We start from the raw sequence: 22,808 nt of genomic DNA on the forward strand, positions 1-22,808 counted from the left end.
ATAGGTAGTTGCTTATTCAACACAAAAGATAAACAACCAGCCATCACATAAAGTGGGGTTCATGAAATCACATGCCGAGAGTGTCAGTCTTGCTACATTGAGCTGATGGGGAGGTCAATCTGCACCAGGCTTAAAGAACATCATAGAAGTTGGAGACTGAAGAAGCCTGGTTCAGCCTTTTCAGAACATTGCCTTAACAAAAGCCGCAAATACATAATAGATGTGCAAGTCTTAGCCACGCGGAGTGGCTGCGTGGTTTGGGGCGCCACGTCACGGATTGCGCGGCAGCTCCTGCCGGAGGTTCGAGTCCTCCCTCGGGCATGTGTGTGTGTGTGTGTGTGTGTGTGTGTGTGTGTGTGTGTGTGTGTGTTTGTTCTTCGCCTAAGTTGGTTTAAGTAGTGTGTAAGTCTAGGGACCGATGACCTCAGCAGCTTGGTCCCTTAGGAATTCACACACTTTCCTGCAAGTCTTACACACAGAGGAAAAGGGGGCTAAACTCAATCACATAGAAATTTTTGAAATTAAAAAACACATGTGTACATTCCCACACCTACAGTTAAACGAGCAAACAGAATTCAGTTATTCACCTTTTATAGATGCTATCAGAACTCCAAGATAGAAGTAAACCTTTGGGCCTCAATCGATCAGTAGGTAAAAAGTTCTTGGCTGATGCATATCTTTATTCAAAGGTATGTTTAGTCATGTTAGTGTAACTGCTGAGTTGCGTAATTCCATACGTAATTTGTTAAAAATGATCATTGAAGTAATTTTACATGAAGCCATGGATCGATACATTATGAAGTTGAGATTACATTCTTTGCCTTATCATCATGTTTATTTGTGCATTATCATCTTTGGGAATCATTAATGTACTTGAAAATGGGCTTATAACGCGTAACCTAGGTTGTACAGTAACAATGGTAAAATTTGTGAAACAAGGCAAAAAACAGAGTTTGTTTAGTTAATTTATGATGTTTCACCAAGAATCCACAGCTGCTTCAATTAAAATGATATCTAGATTTCATAGAGGATAAAGTTCCATCTGCTATAGCAGCAACAGTGTTAGACATACGATTTATTTTGTTTTTGGGAAAGATATCGTCGTTAATTACAAAGCACAGAACAGTCATAAGTAGACAACAGTTAGATAAACATCACAGTCGGGGAAGGCGCTGGCCTCAGAGGCCTCCAGAGGTCACCGCGGCGTCACGACAGCACGACGGTGCGCCCGTCCAGGCCTTGCACGATGGGGCTGAACCTCGCCATGTAGTCCAGCATCACGTCCACGTCGACGCGGCCTGTGGGCACCAATACACAAGCGTCAGCGCTCTGTCCAAGATCTGTCACTTTTCAAGACACCTGACTGACATGCAGCTAAAAACGACAGGTGATTATGAAGAATCCATTAGCAGATGACTAAAGTATTTACGGGAATACCACGATGATACTTAATTTACTGAATTCCGAAACTTTCGATTTGGTTTTGAGAGTGAAAGTAAAAGTCGATCAGAGAGTGAACATGTAAGTACAGTTGCTTAATGATAACTGTTGGTGGCAAAAATTCAACTGTGAGAATGAATAGATTAATTTAGCTGCATGAATATTCAGAAAATCATGTCTTGTCTGAAACTTATTGTAATCACAAAATCTGACTATGAACTTTGATAAAAGAAAACTGTATAATGATATAATAAGCAACCAGTTGCATATAAGAAATTTAATTTCTTGACCATTTTAGGGCACTTTGTGCCCTTATTCAGAAGGCTGTACAGGAAACTACATCACAATAAGTTGGAGTCAGATAAGAATATTAAAACTTAGGGCAAAAAGTTTAAAAATATTTTTAAAAATTATAGACAGAAAACAGTACACACTTACCCCTACCGCTTTATTTGCGAGTATCAATAATAAAGTGCATACAGCACAATGCCAAGGTCCTAAAAATATATATGCAGGAATAATAAATAATACAACACCGAGTCAATTAATACAATAAGAGCTCTTAGATGCCTACATGTAGTTCAATGTCTGCATAAAACTAGTACAAAGAAGCGAAACAAGGAGTGCAGACATCACGCCAGAACATGAGCCAGTCAGCCAGTGGCATGCATAACTTGAAGTTGGTTTCAGAGTGCTGGTGGAAGTATATAAAACAACAAAACACAAAACCTGTTGATAAATCAGATAAGTTAATACCGACGACAACAGACAGGAAAGTTGCTGTCCATGTATCTGCATGGCTTTAGAAAGCATCGCTCCTGCGAAACGCAACTCGTCCTTTTTTCACATGATATCTTGCGAACCATAGATGAAGGGTATCAGACGGATGACATATTCCTCGACTTCCGGAAAGCGTTTGACTCGGTGCCCCACTACAGACTCCTAACTAAGGTACGAGCATATGGGATTGGTTCCCAAGTATGTGAATGGCTCGAAGACTTCTTAAGTAAAAGAACCCAGTACGTTGTCCTCGATGGTGAGTGTTCATCGGAGGTGAGGGTATCATCTGGAGCGCCCCAGAGAAGTCTGGTAGGTCCACTGTTGTTTTCTATCTACATAAATGATCTTTTGGATAGGGTGGACAGCGATGTGCGACTGTTTGCTGATGATGCTGTGGTGTACGGGAAGGTGTCGTCGTTGAGTGACTGTAGGAGGATACAAGATGACTTGGACAGGATTTTTGATTGGTGTAAAGCATGGCAGCTAACTCTAAATATAGATAAATGTAAATTAATGCAGATGAATAGGAAAAAAGACTCCTGTAATGTTTGAATACTCCATTAGTAGTATAGCGCTTGACACAGTCACGTCGATTAAATATTTGGGCGTAACATTGCAGAGCGATATGAAGTGGGACAAGCATGTAATGGCAGTTGTGGGGAAGGCGGATAGTCGTCTTCGGTTCATTGGCAGAATTTTGGGAAGATGTGGTTCATCTGTAAAGGAGACCGCTTATAAAACGCTAATACGACCTATTCTTGAGTACTGCTCGAGCGTTTGGGATTCCTATCAGGTCGGATTGAGGGAGGACATAGAAGCGATTCAGAGGCGGGCTGCTAGATTTGTTACTGGTAGGTTTGATCATCACGCGAGTGTTACGGAAATGCTTCAGGAACTCGGGTGGGAGTTTCTAGAGGAAAGGAGGCGCTCTTTTCGTGAATCGGTACTAAGGAAATTTAGAGATCCAGCATTGCAGGCTGCCTGCAGTACAATTTTACTGCCGCCAACTTATATTTCGCGGAAAGAATTCAAAGATAAGAGAGATTAGGGCTCGTACAGAGGCATATAGACAGTCATTTTTCCCTCGTTCTGTTTGGGAGTGGAACAGGGGGAGAAGATGCTAGTTGTGGTACAAGGTACCCTCCGCCACGCACTGTATGGTGGATTGCGGAATATGTATGTAGATGTAGATGAAGTGGCGCTATGGATGGGAATTATGGGAACTAATGTCCATACAGCCGTAGCGAGGTCAGTAGCATACTTTTAAGGAACCGGTCAACAAAAACAAAGTGCTAATCGCATCATGGGAGTGGAACAGGTAACTGGAGCAAGCGGACAGACTATTCACAATTTTAAGTATCGGAAAGTGATGTGTAGAGAACGAAGCGTGGGCACAAATATATGATAATGAAACAACTAGCACAGGAATATATGAAGATCGCAAATACGTTTCATGAAAGGATTGAACCTAGCGGCTTTAAAATGAGTTGTACGGTATTTTACGTTATAGAACACGTCCGTGATCTCAATAGCGTGGCAGCAGGAAATACGCGAACCGGGTCAAGGAGCGGAAAGCAATAATTGGAGTACATGGAAAAGCAATTCCCAGTCAGTTCCTAAATGAAGACTCAAAATTAACTATAGGAGAAATCAGAGGTAGGCACTGTTGTATACTTTCGATAAAGTGAATAACTAGCTCAGAAACGTGTACAAAGTCCTAAAAACGTACGCCTACAACGGCGAGAGTTTCTACTGCTTGTCTCCGTGTTTTACAAACCATACCTTGGCCAGCAAAGTCACCAGATCTCTACGCAGTTGAGAGCGTTTGGAGCACTATGGGCAGGGCCTCCCAACCAGCTCCAGATCTTGACGACCTGACGCGCCAGTAGGACAGAATTTGGCACGATAGCCCAGTGACTTTGTCCATGAATCCAGGTCGAATAAATTCTTGCTTAAGGTCTAGAGGTGGACCAAAGCGTCATTGACTTGCTTACTTTCTGAAGGTCATTCACTTGAATAAATCACACAATTTCTTTGAAATTGTAATCATTTGATTGCCTGTCATATCTGCTGATTTCTGCCTCATTCGGGTAATTCCTTGGTGGTGCGTCATTTTTTTGTCTAAGAGTGTATTAAAAACTGATTTGCATTTAAATAAATTTTTTACATGATTTTTTAGAACAATTAAAATACAATCATTAATGGTGACATTAATGATGCTATGGTGTAATGGCGATGCTGGAAGTGCATGAAAATTATCATGGTCGTGAAGTACGTGCAATAATGTGTATGGCTGTGATGATCTGTGGATCGGCAGGTAACGACTAAAAGTCGATGAGGCGAAGGAGGAGGGTTGGAGGAAAATGGGAGAACAGTGTGAGGTGGAACGTTGTGACTAAGGTTTGAAGGATGGGTATATCTCGGGAAAGATTGCGTTTAATTCAGGCGGAAGATGAAGGATAATGAATGCATGGAATGTGGATGTAGTGGCGCATCAGGGAACCAGGTTTCGTGATTGGGCTGTGGGATACTGGATACCGCGACTGGGTTTTGTGATTAACGTATTTGAATTCAAGGTGCTCGAGGAAGAGAAGAAGATGTGGGAAGTGGATGAGTTAGTACAACATGCGAGCAGGAGAAGGTAGCTAAATATGGCACGCGAGGGTCCAAGGGATTTTTAGAATTTAGGGGACGCAGAGATCCAGGAAACGTTGGCACAAAATCGTGTGTGGCGGATGAGGGATTTATAGGTGATAAATATGTGGAATATGGATGTAGTGGCGCATCAGGGTACCTGGTTTGATAACTAAGCTGTGGGATATTGGATAGCAGGGCTGAGTTTTGTGATTAAAGTATTTTATCCGAAGGTCCTCGAAGAAGAGAACAAGATGCGGGAAGAGGATGAGTTAGAGCAATAAGCGAGTTGGAGAGGGTAGGCAGATGGGGAAGGCGAGGCAGAGTCCATGTCTTTCCAAGAGTCCAAGGGATTTGTAGAATTTAGGAGAGGTGGAGATCCAGGCAATGTGGCCAGGAATTAAGGTGGGGTGGACGAGCGATTTGTGGGTGAGGATAATAACAGAAGGATGTAGAAAACTCGTGTGTCCCAAAAGTAGTTTTATTCTGTTTCAGGTTTTGTGCTGGATGGGAAAGCGGTGTGCATTTTAAGTCAGTTTCCTGTAGAGAGTTAGTTTAAATGCTTTACTGTGTTAGACGGAGGGATGGGTTGCTTGTAGCTGGAGAGATGGAAGTCTGGACAACAGATGTAATCACAACTTTTGATTGAAATAGAGTACGGGCAGCTCAAACCATCTACTTGAACTTTCCGCACTTAATGTCCAGCTGGTTAATATGAAGCTGGGAAAGACAGTTGGGACCTATCGGATGTAGCGTAGAGGATTAGTTCAGTGTTTGCCACCAGCACAGATATTCGAGGGCGCCTAAGGAGAACAGAGCGCAGTACAGTGAGAGAGATGGCAGAGACTGACCTATGGTGCGGCTGCGCGCCTCGTCCCGGAGCATGTAGAAGGCGTCGCCGCCCTCGGCCAGGAAGGAGTTGACGGCCACGCGGTACCAGGCGTCGTCCTTCAGCGGTTCGTAGCGCGGGACGTCGCAGGCCGCGCACAGCACAGACACTCGCGTCACGCGCTGCCCCACCGGCTGCCGTACGTCGATCTCCACGCGCAGACCTGCCGGCAGTGGAAACCCCATAGGGTGTCAGTGCAGCGGACGTCCCGTACGCCTGCGACATCGGCATCCCGCATGACAGAACAGAGATGCGGGATGCCTTCATCACAGCGAGTGAAACGAGAGCAGATGTTTACGGTACGACCGAGGCTGGTGTCTGTAATGGTACTTGAATTACGTAACCTTTACGGCACCTCACCTCAACCTCTCCATACCAGCAATATTCTACTGTGTTTCCGTGAAGTAGTTAACATATTTCTGAGACAACTTTCAGATTTGATTTCATTAATGTAGAGGTACTTTGACACATCGATATGTTTATATTGCAATGATATTATTCTTATGTGAATCCTCTCTTTTTGTCACTATGATCTTCGACGTATCTGTAACTCTGATTTTTGGGCGCGTAAGCGGTTATTAGAGAGTCAAGTCTTGGTCGTCATGTTGCAAAGACGCAAATTGTCGTCAGTTCATAAAATGTGAACTTCAACAGTGAGGAAGATATTTTCAAGTATGTTTTATAATGTGATGTATGGTGTGTTACATGATACTGCAACAAAAGTAATAAAAAAGAAGTGTAACTCAAATTCGGAGTGCTGATTACTTTTTTACATCACCATTGTGCTAACTTTCAAAGGTTTAATCTTCAAGAATGGTTTGTGAAACATACACTCCTGGAAATTGAAATAAGAACACCGTGAATTCATTGTCCCAGGAAGGGGAAACTTTATTGACACATTCCTGGGGTCAGATACATCACATGATCACACTGACAGGCCCACAGGCACATAGACACAGGCAACAGAGCATGCACAATGTCGGCACTAGTACAGTGTATATCCACCTTTCGCAGCAATGCAGGCTGCTATTCTCCCATGGAGACGATCGTAGAGATGCTGGATGTAGTCCTGTGGAACGGCTTGCCATGCCATTTCCACCTGGCGCCTCAGTTGGTCCAGCGTTCGTGCTGGACGTGCAGACCGCGTGAGACGACGCTTCATCCAGTCCCAAACATGCTCAATGGGGGACAGATCCGGAGATCTTGCTGGCCAGGGTAGTTGACTTACACCTTCTAGAGCACGTTGGGTGGCATGGGATACATGCGGACGTGCATTGTCCTGTTGGAACAGCAAGTTCCCTTGCCGGTCTAGGAATGGTAGAACGATGGGTTCGATGACGGTTTGGATGTACCGTGCACTATTCAGTGTCCCCTCGACGATCACCAGTGGTGTACGGCCAGTGTAGGAGATCGCTCCCCACACCATGATGCCGGGTGTTGGCCCTGTGTGCCTCGGTCGTATGCAGTCCTGATTGTGGCGCTCACCTGCACGGCGCCAAACACGCATACGACCATCATTGGCACCAAGGCAGAAGCGACTCTCATCGCTGAAGACGACACGTCTCCATTCGTCCGTCCATTCACGCCTGTCGCGACACCACTGGAGGCGGGCTGCACGATGTTGGGGCGTGAGCGGAAGGCGGCCTAACGGTGTGCGGGACCGTAGCCCAGCTTCATGGAGACGGTTGCGAATAGTCCTCCACCCGGCCTCCCGCATGCCCACTATATGCCCTCGCTCAAAGTCCGTCAACTGCACATACGGTTCACGTCCACGCTGTCGCGGCATGCTACCAGTGTTAAAGACTGCGATGGAGCTCCGTATGCCACGGCAAACTGGCTGACACTGACGGCGGCGGTGCACAAATGCTGCGCAGCTAGCGCCATTCGACGGCCAACACCGCGGTTCCTGGTGTGTCTGCTGTGCCGTGCGTGTGATCATTGCTTGTACAGCCCTCTCGCAGTGTCCGGAGCAAGTATGGTGGGTCTGACACACCGGTGTCAATGTGTTCTTTTTTCCATTTCCAGGAGTGTATCTATAAAACTTTTGAATATCGCACAATAACATCTAGGCCTCTTTGCATCCGAGCTTGGAATCATCACTACCTAGATTTTCGACGATAGAGCCATGAATTCACAACGAGACTAGCGTTGGAAACACGAAAAGATGAGTGCCTAGTTTATCCATTATTTCATTAAATGACTTTATTAACTGTGCTCTAATGACACCTGCCACATAATATAACTTTGTTGTTGCCCGAAAATGCAGTATTTAGCAGCGTGAGCAACACCACAACCATAATTAATTTTTGACCTTTGTTGTGGTAGGGTTGTTAAATGGCTGAGATAAAAACACAGCCGCCAGGACCCGCTACCCGAGCGCGCCGGATGGACAGCAGAGGAATATTTTCCTACGCCACTCACGTGATCGAAAATCGGCAAGATGCCTTATAAGCCGGCGCTCCAGCGGCCAGGAGGCAATTCGACACGTAGAGATCTGCCATCCTCGCCGCAACATCCACGCGTCTCCTCCGCTGGCAGTCCCAAAGCGCCAGGAGTCGTATCTTCGGACTGTGCCTATAGACTGTATTGTAACGGTGGTCTATCCTCCCTGGACAGCTTTGTGGTAATGCCGTGCGGACCGCTCTCTAGTAGTTTTGTTTCCGTCTTTTCTTTGGTGGACTTTCTCGAGCAAGAGACTTTTGAGGAAAACTTTTTATTTTGTTATTTTTCTGTTACAAGATCCGAAGTGGAAACCATACTCTGTTTCTTGCCTAAATTGTGTTTAGCTTCACCTACTTCGTCGACATCGGCAATGTTCTTGTTTATTGGTTTTCCCCAATAAAACAGATTGAGGAATATCGTTCGCATTTTGTCTCTGCTACCGCAGATACAGCAGTCAGTCACTTTCCTGATAAATACCTGGAAGTAGTGCGACGTATTACAGGATCTATACTAATATACACTGACAGGAAAGAAAATTATAATGCCAAAAAGTAATTAATGTAGGGTAATGAAATTTCTGGAATACATTTGCCTAGGTAACAAATTTAAGTGATTAACCCTGCAAGATCACAGATTAATATAAGAGCGAGATAAGCCACTGCAAATATGAAATGCTGGTACATTACTAAGCAGTGCAACCACCAGAATGTTGAATGAAAGCACGAAAACGTGGATACATCACATTGTACAGGTCTCTCATGTCAGTTTGTTGGATGGAGTACCATGCACTTGGTCGGTCAATACAGGGATGGTTAATTGCTAAAATGAAATTTTCAGCCGGCCGGAGTGGCCAGCGGTTCTAGGCGCTACAAAAAAATGGTTCAGATGGTTCTGAGCTCTATGGGACTTAACTTCTGAGGTCATCAGTCCCCTAGAACTTAGAACTACTTAAACCTAACTAACCTAAAGACATCACACACATCCATGCCCGAGGCAGGATTCGAACGTGCGACCGTAGCAGTCGCGCGGCTCCAGACTGTAGCGCCTAGAACCGCTCGGCCATCCCGGCTTTACTTCTGCCAGTACCTCGTCTCCTACCTTTCAAACTTCACAGAAGGTAACCTGCAAAACTTGTGGAACTAGCACTCTTGGAAGAAAGGATACTGGGGAGAAATGGCTTAGCCACAGCCTGGGGGATGTTTCCAGAATGAAATTTTCACTCGGAGCGGAGTGAAGGCTGATACGAAAATTCCTGGCTGAGCCATGTCCCCGCATTTTCCTTTCTTCCAGGAGTGCTAATTCCGCAAGTTTCGCAGGAGAGCTTCTGTAAAGTTTGGAAGGTAGGAGACGGGGTACTGGCGGAAGTAAAGCTGTGGGGACGGGTCGTGAGTCGTGCTTGGGTAGCTCTGTTGGTAGAGCACTTCCTGCGAAAGGCAACGGTCTGGAGTTCGAGTCTCGGTCCAGCACACAGTTTTAATCTGCCAGGAAGTTTCATATCAGGGCACATTCCGCTGCAGAGTGAAAATTTCAAATGGTTCAAATGGCTCTGAGCACTATGGGACTTAACATCTGAGGTCATCAGGCCCCTAGACTTAGAACTACTTGAACCTAACTAACGTAAGGACATCACACACACCCATGCTCGAGGCAGGATTCGAATCTGCGACTGTAGCAGCAGCGCGGTTCTGGACTAATGCGCCCAGAACCGCTCGGCCACAGCGGCCGGCGTAAAAACAGTAATCTAGCTTATAACACTATTTGTTTATGGTTCATCTAAATTTTTTTATTTTTTTGCTTTAAAATTTTCGCATAGTGGTACTAAATTTTCTGTATGTGTAAAGTAAAGTGTGCTGGATGTTGACATTCTTTACATTGTATGTAAGTAATGTATGTAAAATACTGTTAAATTGTTTCTTATGACATTTTGTATTTAAAAATATTTGTGTGTATAAACTGTTCATGTTGATGTAAATTTGGCAGTTGTAAGAAATGGTCACGCTTAGGAACAACATAAGAAATAGGTATTAGGGTAAAAGCCAGTGTGCTTTTGTTTGAAACGAAAGTGGCTCTGGGTAGTGGAAAAAGCGGCACGGGCGAATTGACGCGCTACCTAGAGCAAGCACAGGAAGTAAGTCACACAGTCTGTGGGCAGCAGTGATGGAGGCAACACCCTTGTGGAGCAGGAGAAGCTTTGGCTACAAATTTGCACAAAAATGCCTCGGATTAAGACTGAAAACGGCTCACGGCATAGCTGCGAGTTGCTGGACTACTGTAGGTAAAATTGAACGACGCCAAGAAGAGAAATTGGGCCTATACAACAAAATACTTGCGGGTCGAAATGTGGGTAGTATACTGCCAATGTTGCTCGTCACACCCAAGCCTACATCCACCAAATAAGATTTTTTTTTTGTATTTTACTTTTGTGCAGCGTGAACCATTAATTTAAACTGTTTTTACTTTTATTTTTTTTTTATTTTTGTTTTTAGTGAATAATCATTCTGGAACTTTAAAGAAACTGGTTCAGTCTGTTACTTCATCCTAATCATACACCTGTATAGGGTTCCTTCCTCGCGTTTGATTAATGCAGTATCCTGTTTTACAGACTTACGAGGTGCCAAGTTAATATAAAGAGGCACCATTTAAATAGTTTTTGTGTAAATTTTGCGAAGGTTTTCTTAACTATTGCAAACTCTTATAGTAAAAGTTTGCTTATGTAAAATTCAAGCAGAGTGAAGCCAAGTTAACAGATTCTTTAAATGACTATATAGAATTAGTTCAAAGAATAGTAGTTTTTGAAAGATAATTCCAGTAAGAAAGAGGTTTTCTTGAAGTATAAAAAGTGTGTGCTTTAGTATCTAAGTATCTTAGTATTCATGTTTACTGATTATGCAAAGTGCATTTCTAAATTTCTCCCTCCCCCCCCCCCCTCCCCCCCGGGCCAATTTTTTTTAGCTTCCTTGAAGGTATCTACTGGGCTTTTTCTCTTTTAAAAACGTAATCTATAAGGGTGTAGTCCAACATTGTTTAAGTTGAGTAATATTTATTTGGAGAAGCAACTTAAACAATAGCAAGAAAATATGCAAAATTCATTCTTGTGCTTTTCCGAAACTTCAGTGTTTCTTTGCCTGGATAGGCTGGCTTCCGTTAGTATATATTTGGAACCATTAAGTGAACTTGGAACTGAGTGGCCTAGCTTCAGTATAATACTAGTGATACTGCGTTTCTTTCTAACCGCTGGGTAAGATCTTACGAAAAGAATTGAATAGTCTGATTTACTTATCCATTAGACACAACACACGGTCAAATGCTGTAAAAAGGGTACCTCTATTGGATAGCTTTTGCTATTAACAGGACTATCCTCCCATAGTGTACTTTATTTGTAAACCAAACTAATTGTAGAAAGAGTGTTATACGTGGCAACATAGAGACAGGGTTTTCTGTTATTTAGCCGGCCGGAGTGGCCGAGTGGTTCTAGGCGCTACAGTCGGGAGCCGCGCGACTGCTACAGTCGCAGGTTTGAATCCTGTCTCGGGCATGGATGTGTGTGATGTCCTTAGGTTAGTTAGGTTTAAGTAGTTCTAAGTTCTAGGGGACTGATGACCTCAGAAGTTAAGTCCCATAGTGCTCAGAGCCATTTGAACCATTTTTTTTCTGTTATTTAGCTAAAAACATACTAAATTACAATAGTAGTGGTAGGGTTATAAGCTCAGCCGCTGCCTGCTTGCTGTTGTGCTTTCGAGAAATCTGCAAAAATGTTGCAAACACGCGAGGTAAGTGGAAGTTCTGATTGGGGCCAGATAATTTTTGTACTTCAGTTGCGCATTTAATACACAACTGGCCATTAAAATTGCTACACCATGAAGATGACGTGCTACAGACGCGAAATTTAACCGACAGGAAGAAGATGCTGTGATACCCAAATGATTAGGTTTTCAGAGCATTCAGACGAGGTTGGCGCCGGTGGCGACACCTACAGCGTGCAGACGTAAGGAAAGTTTCCAATCGATTACTCATACACAAACAGCAGTTGACCGGCGTTGCATGCTGAAACGTTGTTGTGATTCCTCGTGTAAGGAGGAGAAATGCGTACCGTCACGTTTCGACTTTGATAAAGGTCGGATTGTAGCCTATCACGATTGCGGTTTATCGTATTGCGACATTGCTGCTCGCGTTGATCGAGATCCTATGACTGTTAGCAGAATATGGAATCGGTGGGTTCAGGAGGGTAATACGGAACGCCGTGCTGGATCCCAACGGCCTCGTATCACTAGCAGCCGAGATGACAGGCATCTTATCCGCATGGCTGTAACGGATCGTGCAGCCACGTCTCGATCCCTGAGTCAACAGATGGGGACGTTTGCAAGAAAACAACAAACTGCACCAACAGTTCGACGACGTTTGCAGCAGCATGGACTATCAGCTCGGAGACCATGGCTGCGGTTACCCTTGACGCTGCATCACAGACAGGAGCGCCTGCGATGGCGTACTCAACGACGAACCTGGGTGCACGAATGGCAAAACGTCATTTTTTCGGCTAAATCCAGGTTTAAAGCATCATGATGGTCGCATCCGTGTTTGGCGACATCGCGGTGAACGCACATTGGAAGCGTGTATTCGTCATCGCCATACTGGCGTATCACCCGGCGTGATGGTATGGGGTGCCATTGGTTACACGTCTCGGTCACCTCTTGTTCGCTTTGACGGCACGTTGAACAGTGGACTTTACATTTCAGACGTGTTACGACCCGTGGCTCTACCCTTCATTCGATCCCTGCGAAACCCTAGATTTCAGCAGGATAATGCACGACCGCATGTTGCAGGTCCTGTACGGACCTTTCTGGATACAGAAAATGTTCGACTGCTGCCCTGGCCAGCGCATTCTCTATATCTCTCACCAATTGAAAACGTCTTGTCAATGGTGACCGAGCAACTGGCTCGTCACAATACGCCAGTCGCTACTCTTGATGAACTTTGGTATCGTGTTGAAGCTGCACGGGCAGTTGTACCTGTACACGCCATCCAAGCTCTGTTTGACTCAATGCCCAGGCGCATCAAGGCCGTTATTACGGCCAGAGGTGGTTGTTCTGGATACTGATTTCTCAGGATCTATGCACCCAAATTGCGTGAAAATGTAATCACATGTCAGTTCTAGTATAATATATCCGTCCGATGAATACCAGTTTATCATCTGCTTTTCTTCTTGGTGTAGCAATTTTAATGGCCTGTAGTGTACATAGACAAGTGTTATAGTTCAGTTCATATTGGGGTCTGTTTAGCCAAAGATTAGCATTCGAGTTTAAGTTGGATAACAGTTCATGTGGACATAGTTTAGGCAATACGTAGCCTTTTTGTAGAGTGGGAGGTAAATTTTCGCTGCATTTCATACGGAATCACATAGTGGGGAACATAACACTCACTGTACCTGCAAAAGTATGTATTTATACGACAAGTAGTTCATAAGTGACGGCGGCTTAAGCATTCAGACGCTTGAAAAACTCGATTTTCTTAAAACTGAGCGCTATCATGGAGCAATAAAAGTGAAATGACTGCAGCGCCGCTCACCGGAGTAGTGCAGGAGGTATCTGAAGTAGATCGGGCCCTGCCTCTTGCTCTTCCACGTGTTCGTGTCGTTTACGGAGAACTCCAGCGCTTTGCGCAGCGTCGCCCCTGTGATCTCGATGATGTCTATCGTGTTCTCGAACGGCAACACCGTGATCAAATCGCTGTAAGTTATGGCTGCAATAAAGAAATACTCATATCAGTACATTAATATTAATAAGAACATGCTCTTCAGAAATATAATATATCATGCACAAAAATTTGTATTTAAGATTTTTGTTAGGACAGCACTTCTGTTCTTTTGCGTGCTCTCTAGCTCTGTATATATTTCGTGAGCAATGCGCCATATTTTATGGAAATGGTCGGTTTAGGGCGAATTATACCTTGGCCAGTCCTAAAAGCAGAATGAAGAAAAATATATAAAGGTAGGAGTGTAAATGTGGAAGCGTGTGGGTAATGTGGAAACGTCTAGTATCTGGCCTCCAGACTGCTGCACTCTAGTGGGGCAGCCATAAATAGTTGCAATAGTTCCTGTTTGTCACGGTAGAGGGTTAGCAGTCACTTGAGCAACAGACGCCGTGACAATGATGCAATTTACGTTCGCGCATTTTTTTAACCTTTTTCGAGGTGAGTTTTGGTATTACACTTATCTACCGGTACACATTTTGTAGTTATCTTTCTTTACGTCTGATAGCTTATAAAGGGAGGTGCAGAGAAGGTTTTAGCAGTCCTTTGTCAACCTTAAATGGATAGTTGCTTAAAGTAATCCACCGAAATTTAAAATGGCCATTGTGTAGGAAATGTGGAAGCATACATACGATGGCATTGTGGAAACGTTTCCACAATACCAACGTCAAATACATTACTTCTAATATGTTTTGCGTCTGTTTCTAGATGCCACGAAAGCTAACTGATCGGAAACCAAGAGCTATTGTGAAGAAGTGGGATGCTGAAAACATGATTAAGGCTATAATAGCCTTAAGGGAAAAGCAGATGGGGTTAAGAAGAGCAGTAAAAGCTTTTCAGTTTACCTCAGACGACACTTCAAAGGTTTGTGCATAGTGATATGTCAACTGAAGAAAGTGTTTCTTTGAGACTTGTACGTAAGCCTGTACTACCTGATGCTATTGAGAAGCAGTTGTTACAGTATCTCATTGAAATGGATAGTCGCTTCTATGGCCTTACCAGATTAGATATCGAGAGAATGGCATATCAGCTAGCGGAAAGGAATAATATTAATAATCCTTTTACTTCAAATGCTGCAGGTAGAACTTCGTTTGACCTTTTTCTTAGACGACACAGAAATAAACTCACAATCCACAAACCTATTCTAGAGAGCAAACGGGTTCAACAAAGAACTGCAGACAAGTTTTTTGACATTTTGGAAGCTGAATACAGTAAACAGTCCTATAGTGCTGATCATGTGTACAATGTGGACGAGACTGGGCTCTCTGTCGTCCAGAGCAGAATACCACATGTAATTGGACTGAAAGGTAAACGTCAAGTAGGTGCTCTCACATCAGTAGAGCGAGGATCCCTGGTGACTGTCAGATGCTGTATAAGTGCTGGTGGTACTTTCATGCCACCAGAGATGATCTTCCATAGGAAGAACTGGACTGATACTCTACTGAAAGGAGCACCACCTGGAAAAATTGTTAAATACAATCCTTCAGGCTGGATTCAAACCGAGCTCTTATCCGAGTGGTTTGACCACTTAATTTCTAAGGCACATCCCTCAAAAGAATCTCCTGTGTTGGTATTTCTTGATGGGCATAACAGTCATGCCAGAAACCTTCAAGTTATAGAATGTGCAAGAGAGAATCATGCTACAATCGTGAGCATTCCACCTAACACCTCTCATAAAACTCAGCCACTTGATAAGAACTTTATGATCACTCTAAGAACCTATTACGCTGAGTATGTTCGCCAATGGTTGCGGCACAGCAGCCGGCTCTTAGGAACATATGACATACGTTTGGGAAAGCCTACCAAAAGTGCCACCAGGGTGCCTCTACTGCTGCAAAAGGATTTTTGGAGACTGTAATTTTCCCATGTGACAGGACTCTTTTTGCAGAAATCGACTTTATAGCTTCCACATAGGCTTTAGATGAGGCCAGAAGTCTGAGAGGAACTTATGAGAATCCAGCATCTCCAGGTGGAAGTAATGACCTCAGACAAGAAGACACTCAGAAAGCATTCAGACCTGTGACAACTGGCAGCCTAAGTGAAGATGGCCAAAGAGAAAGCAGAAGGTCAACATCGTTGTCAAAAACCTCATCAAACACGTGAGTGTCTCCACAAGATATCATGCCAATCCCTCCTCTATAGAGGAAGCTTTCCAACAGAGGTCTTAAGCCCGGTAAATCAGCTGTTGCCTTATAAAACACGCCTTGGAGACTCCTTACTGAAGGGAAAACAGAAGCTTCCTAAGGCACCGGCCAAAAGCAAGAAAAAACGTGAAGCTCCTACTAGAAAACCATACAAAAAACGGTTTAAGTTTTCTAAGGATTCAGATGAAGAGCCCAATGCACCAACTGTCTCTTCAGGTGAGTCAGATTTGAATCTCCCAGTTGGGGAAGAAAAACCTACTGAAGAAGATGCCATTTGTATTTTTTGTGGAGGCGCATTTTCCAGAGACGTTCGGGGAGAATTGTGGAGTCACTCTGTGTGCTGGAAATGAAGGAGATATTTATATATGCGATTTTTGCAAGTGAACTTCGCTTATGAAGCATTTTTCTATTACAGCTATGTTTAAAAATATTTTTGTGTAATTTAAATTTAATATAAAATGAAATAGTTTCTAACATTTTTAATAGTTTTCGTTTGAAGTAGTCAGTTCCCACAATTTTAAGGCGTTTCCCCATTACCCGCACTTCTTGAAAAATTAATTAGTTGTTGTGCAAGCAGAAAATGTTTTTTTAATTTTTAACATATTTAGTTTTTGTGTTTCGTAATATTACAATCACTGCTAAAACATTATGAATTAGCTTTGGCTGATTTTTGAAGCTGAAAGAGAAGTAAACATTTCTTTTATATAGCAAAAACAAACTGGGTTTCCACATTTACACCCCTACCTCTATGAATTTATAACAATAATTGTATGTATGTATGTATGTATGAACGTCTCAAATTTCGACCTAACTTGCTAAATACATCACTTAATATGTGGAAAGAAGCACTGTGGGGATAAAAGTTGTCTACTCCCCTCAGAGGTGGGGGTGAAAAAGGTTGACACAGAAATATAGCTCAGAAACATCTAGAGCAGTTTCAAGTAAATTTTGTGAATAATCACTCATTATGTGTCTTATTTGTTGCGGGTGGTTATAACAAACGTGCAGCTTCTCACGGGGTTCTAACGGTGGCTGTAATTATCGTACGTAGCGAAACTTGTTACATGTGCTAATGTGTTAATGAGGAACCGATTTACGCAGGAAAACAAATTAACAGGTGCAAATCTGGCGCTGTACACTTTTAGTATGACGGTATGAGATCCACACTGTGACTTGACAAGCTACAACGCGAGTGGACAGAATGGTTATTGAGAAGAATGACAGTGCGCTGTTGGTGAAACTTTTTTGTGAGAACGTGAGCAGTTCAGTGCTGTATTGAGAGAGTATCTCCAACTGAAAGGTCTGGGGAGACGTCCGATGTCATTAAAAGGTTTAAAGAAGATGATAATGGAATTTCAAAACACAGGTGAGCTTGGTGTGGCACCTGGAAGAGGAAGGCGTCTTGTTCCGATGGAAGTTATTGACGAGGCTGTTGTTGCTGTAACTGACCACGCAGCACGTGCCCCGACTAACGCTAGTGCTCGTTCTACGTCCTGTGGTCAACAGTACGGAAAGTTTTGTGGTCTGTTTTAGACTAGTATCCGTACAAGATCCAGACGATGCATTAACTGAAACCCGTAGCAACGTTCTGAATTTGCTCCTCTGCTTCTGGGACGTATCGAAATTGATGACGCTCGGCCGTGCAACATTCTACGGAGTGACGAGGCAGAATTTACACTACAGGGTGCAGGGAATAGACAGAACTGCCGAATTTGGGATGCTCTTAAACCACGTCTTGTGCACGAAGAGCCACTGCACTCGCCGTATGAGGCTGTGTGGTGTGAATTCACAAGCACGTTTACTCCTGGTCCGTTCTTCTTTCAAGAGAATACACGGAGTGGGCCTGGCAGGTGTACCTTGAGTCTGCACGTTATTGAGGTCTCCTTGTACAGCATGTGCTTTGGAAGAGCGCAAGTGCGTGGCAACCACCGTCTTCATACAAGATGGTCCAACATCTCATATCGCTCGCCCTGTGAAATATCTGCTTAATATGACCTTCCACAAACGTATTATCTCCAGAGGTTTTCCAGGCGCACGCCCTGCAAGATCACCTAATCTGAATCCATGTGACTTTCTGCTCTGGTATTATCTAAAAGAACGCGGTTTCCAAGAACACATGCGGTCTCCGACTGACCTGAATGCCGTTGATTATACAGGCACAAATTGCTCAGATTCCACCGGAAATGCTGCGAGAACTATTGATAATGTCGTTTTACGGATGCAGCACATCATTGACATCACCAGTGTTCATCTTCAGCGAATTGCGTAAGCGTTACTTAATAATGAAATCAACATTATACCTTTCTCACTTGTTTGACGTCTCCTGCCCAAGTTCCGTTGCTAATCGATTATATAGGAAAACATTTCAATACCTGTGTAAGCATAGCGCCAGGCCGGCCCCTAGTGGCCCAGAGGTTCTAGGCGCTACAGTCTGGAACCGTGCGACCGCTACGGTCGCAGGTTCGAATCCTGCCTTGGGCATGGATGTGTGTGATGTCCTTAGGTTAGTTAGGTTTAAGTAGTTCTAAGTTCTAGGGGACTGATGACCTCAGAAATTAAGTCCCACAGTGCTCAGAGCCATCTGAACCATAGCGCCAGATTTGCACCTGGTGAAAAAAATTGGAAGTAATTTTCTTCCAGCGTAAATCGGTTCTGTATTAACGTTCGTCGCCATACGATAATTATAGCCCACATTGCACCTCTGAGTCTACCTGCATTTCAATTATAAACACCCAGTATAATTTTTGTTTAAAATATTATGGTGTAATGTACACTATCCAACTCTTCAGTTAGGGATGGTATGAGAACCGATCACATGTAATAAATATTCGATAAAGACCAATATTAGTACAGAATCCATCGTTTTCGGGGTCGTTAGCCAGATTGGTGACAGAACCAAACCGATGTCTGCCCGACTTGGCACAAGTACACTTGCTTTCTGGAAAAAATGCTGAGACAGAGACCCCTAACACTCCTCTGCGGGTCGAGAGATGACAAAAACATAGCTCAAAAACTCCTGATGCAGTTTGTACCAAACTTACTATACACATGCGACTCATTTTTCGTCTAAAAATACTATGGGAGTAAGATGTCCCTACTAAGAGTTGTGGTTCAAATGGTTCAAATGGCTCTGAGCACTATGGGACTTAACATCTGTGGTCATCAGTCCCCGAGAACTTCGAACTACTTAAACCTAACTAACATAAGGACATCACACACATCCATGCCCGAGGCAGGATTCGAACCTGCGACCGTAGCAGTCGCGCGGTTCCGGACTGCGCGCCTAGAACTGCTAGACCACCGCGGCCGGCTACGAGTTGTGGTTGGGGCGGAGATGTGGATGGGCATTCGAAAACGACCGAATTTCTTTCTTGTATGTAGCCGACTTGTAATGCTTCAAAACTACGAAGCCCAATCTGTCTTTTCTTTGTGTTGTTCAGTTGCGTCAACCAAATCGTGAGAATGATCAATGTGCACTATGCGATGAAAAGTATCCAGACACCCCCAAAAACATATGTTTTTCGTATTAGGTGCATTGTGCTACCAGCTACTGCCAGGTACTCCGTATCAGAGACCTCAGTAGTCATTAGACATCGTGAAAGGGCAGAATGGGGCGCTCCGCGAAACTCACGGACTTTGAACGTTGTAAGGTGATTGGGTGTCACTTGTGTCATAAGTCTCTACGCGAGATTTCCGCACTCTTAAACATCCCTAGGCACACTGTTTCCGATATGATAGTGAAGTGGAAACGAGAAGGGACACTTACAGCACAAAAGCGTACAGGCCCACCTCGTCCGGTGGCTGACAGAGACCGCCGACGGTTGAAGACGATCGTAATGTGTAACAGGTAGACATCTATCCAGACCATCACACAGAAATTCCGAACTGTTTCAGGATCCACTGCAGGTACTATGTCATTTAGGCTGGAGGTGAGAAAACTTGGATTTCATAGTCGAGCGGCTGCTCATAAGCCACAGATCACGCCTGTAAATGCCAAACAACGCCTCGCTTGGTCTAAGGAGCGTAAGTAATGGACGATTGAACAGTGGAAGAAAAACGTTGTGTGAGGTGAGCAATCAAGGTACACAGTTTGGCGATCCGATGGCAGGATGTGGGTATGGCGAATGCCCGTTGGACGTCATCTGCCACAGTGGGGGGGGGGGGGGGGGGGGGGGGGGGGAGCGGGTGTAGTGCCAACAGTAAAATTCTGAGAGGCGGTGGTGTTATGCTGTGGTCGTGGTTTTCGTGCAGGGGACTTGCACTCCTTGTTGTTTTGCGTGGCACTATCACAGCACAAGCCTACATTGATATTTTAAGCACCTTCTTGCTTCGCATTGTTGAAAAGCAATTCAGTAATGGACTGGCCTGCACAGAGTCCTGACCTAAATTCTATAGAACACCTTTGTGATGTTTTGGAAAGCCGACTTCGGGCCAGGCCACACCGACCGACATCGATACCTCTCCTCAGTGCAGCACTCCGTGGAGAATGGGCTGCCATTCCCCAAGAAACCTTCCAGCACCTGACTGAACGAATGCCTGCGAGAGTGGAAGATCACAGGGTAATGTCATCAAAGCCAACACCATATTGAATTCCAGCATTACCGATGGAGGGCGCCACGAACCTGTAAGTCATTTTGAGCCAGCTGCCCGGATACTTTTGATCACATAGTGTATGCGAAATATAGACCTATGTATGAGTAAAATACACTTACGGAAAAAATCATATCAAAAAATAATTCATGTAGAGTAATGAAATTTTCTCAGATGGAAACCCAGTTCTCAGCAAAGAAGGGAAAGCAGAAAGGTGGAAGGAGTATATAGAGGGTCTATACATGGGTAATGTTCTTGAGGACAATATTATGGAAATGGAAGAGGGAGGTAGATGAAGATGAAATGGGAGCTATGATACTGCGTGAAGAGCACTGAAAGACCTGAGTCGAAACAAGGCCCCAGGAGTAGACAACATTCCATTGGAACTACTGACGGCCTTGGGAGACCCAGTCCTGACAAAACTCTAACATCTGGTGAGCAACATGTATGAAACAGGCGAAATACCCTCAGATTTCAAGAAGAATATATTAATCCCAATCCCAAAGAAAGCAGGTGTTGACAGATGTGAAAATTACCAAACTATCAGTTTAATAAGTCACAGCTGCAAAATACTAACGTGAATTCTTTACAGACGAATGGAAAAACTAGTAGAGGCCGACCTCGGGGAAGACCAGATTGGATTCCGTAGAAATGTTGGAACACGACTTATCTTAGACCGAGCGAGGTGGCGCAGTGGTTAGCACACTGGACTCGCATTCGGGAGGACGACGGTTCAATCCCGTCTCCGGACATCCTGATTTAGGTTTTCCGTGATTTCCCTAAATCGTTTCAGGCAAATGCTGGGATGGTTCCTTTGAAAGGGCACAGCCGATTTCCTTCCAAATCCTTCCCTAACCCGAGCTTGCGCTCCGTCTCTAATGACCTCGTTGTAGACGGGACGTTAAACACTACCCACCACCACCACTTATCTTAGAACAAAGATTAAGAAAAGGCAAACCTACGTTTCTAGCATTTGTAGACTTAGAGAAAGCTTTTGACAATGTTGACTGGAATACTCTCTTTCAAATTCTGAATGTGGCAGGGGTAAAATACAGAGAGCGAAAGGCTATTTACAATTTGTACAGAAATCAGGTGTCAGTTATAAGGGTTGAGGGGCATGAAAGGGAAGCAGTGGTTGGGAATGGAGTGAGACAGGGTTGTAGCCTCTCCCTGATGCTATTCAATCTGTATATTGACCAAGCAGTAAAGGAAACAAAAGAAAAATTCGGAGTAGGTATTAAAATCCATGGAGAAGAAATAGAAACTTTGAGGTTTGCCGATGACATTGTAATTCTGTCAGAGACAGCAAATGACTTGGAAGACAGTTGAACGGAATGGACAGTATCTTGAAAGGAGGGTATAAGATGAACATCAACAAAAGCAAAACGAGGATAATGGAATGTAGTCGAATTAAATCGGGTGATGCTGAGGGAATTAGATTAGGAAATGAGACACTTAAAGTAGTAAAGGAGTTTTGCTATTTGGGGAGCAAAATAACTGATGATGGTCGAAGTAGAGAGGATATAAAATGTAGACTGGCAATGGTAAGGAAAGCGTTTCTAAAGAAGAGAAATTTGCTAACATCGAGTATTGATTTAAGTGTCAGGAAGTCGTTTCTGAAAGTATTTGTATGGAGTGTAGCCATGTATGGAAGTGAAACATGGACGATAAATATGGTTCAAATGGCTCTGAGCACTATGGGACTTAACATCTTAGGTCATCAGTCCCCTAGAACTTAGAACTACTTAAACCTAACTAACCTAAGGACATCACACAACACCCAGCCATCACGAGGCAGAGAAAATCCCTGACCCCGCCGGGAATCGAACCCGGGAACCCGTGCGTGGGAAGCGAGAACGCTACCGCACGGACGATAAATAGTTTAGACAAGAAGAGAATAGAAGTTTTCGAAATGTGGTGCTACAGAAGAATGCTGAAGATTAGATGGGTAGATCACATAACTAATGAGGAGGTATTGAATAGAATTGGGGAGAAGAGGAGTTTGTGGCACAACTTGACTAGAAGAAGGGATCGGTTGGTAGGATATGTTCTGAGGCATAAAGGGATCACCAATTTTGTACTGGAGGGCAGCGTGGAAGGTAAAAATCGTAGAGGGAGACCAAGAGACGAATACACCAAGCAGA

The 22,808-nt window shown here is 44.0% G+C and overlaps 1 protein-coding gene across 1 annotated transcript in view; it reads right to left on the minus strand.

The window, feature by feature from the left end:
- Positions 1-1,031: 1,031 nt before the first annotated feature.
- Positions 1,032-22,808, minus strand: part of LOC124595229 (apyrase-like) — a 162,959-nt gene continuing 141,182 nt past the window's right edge. The window contains exons 7-9 of the mRNA XM_047133884.1: positions 13,748-13,921; positions 5,706-5,906; positions 1,032-1,298 (exon numbers count right to left, since the gene is read on the minus strand). Of these exons, the coding sequence (XP_046989840.1) occupies positions 1,207-1,298; positions 5,706-5,906; positions 13,748-13,921 (467 nt within the window). The 3' untranslated portion in view covers positions 1,032-1,206. The remainder of the gene's footprint in view (positions 1,299-5,705; positions 5,907-13,747; positions 13,922-22,808) is intronic.

This window comes from Schistocerca americana, chromosome 2 (genome assembly GCF_021461395.2).
Source record: "Schistocerca americana isolate TAMUIC-IGC-003095 chromosome 2, iqSchAmer2.1, whole genome shotgun sequence".
NCBI lineage: Eukaryota > Metazoa > Arthropoda > Insecta > Orthoptera > Acrididae > Schistocerca > Schistocerca americana.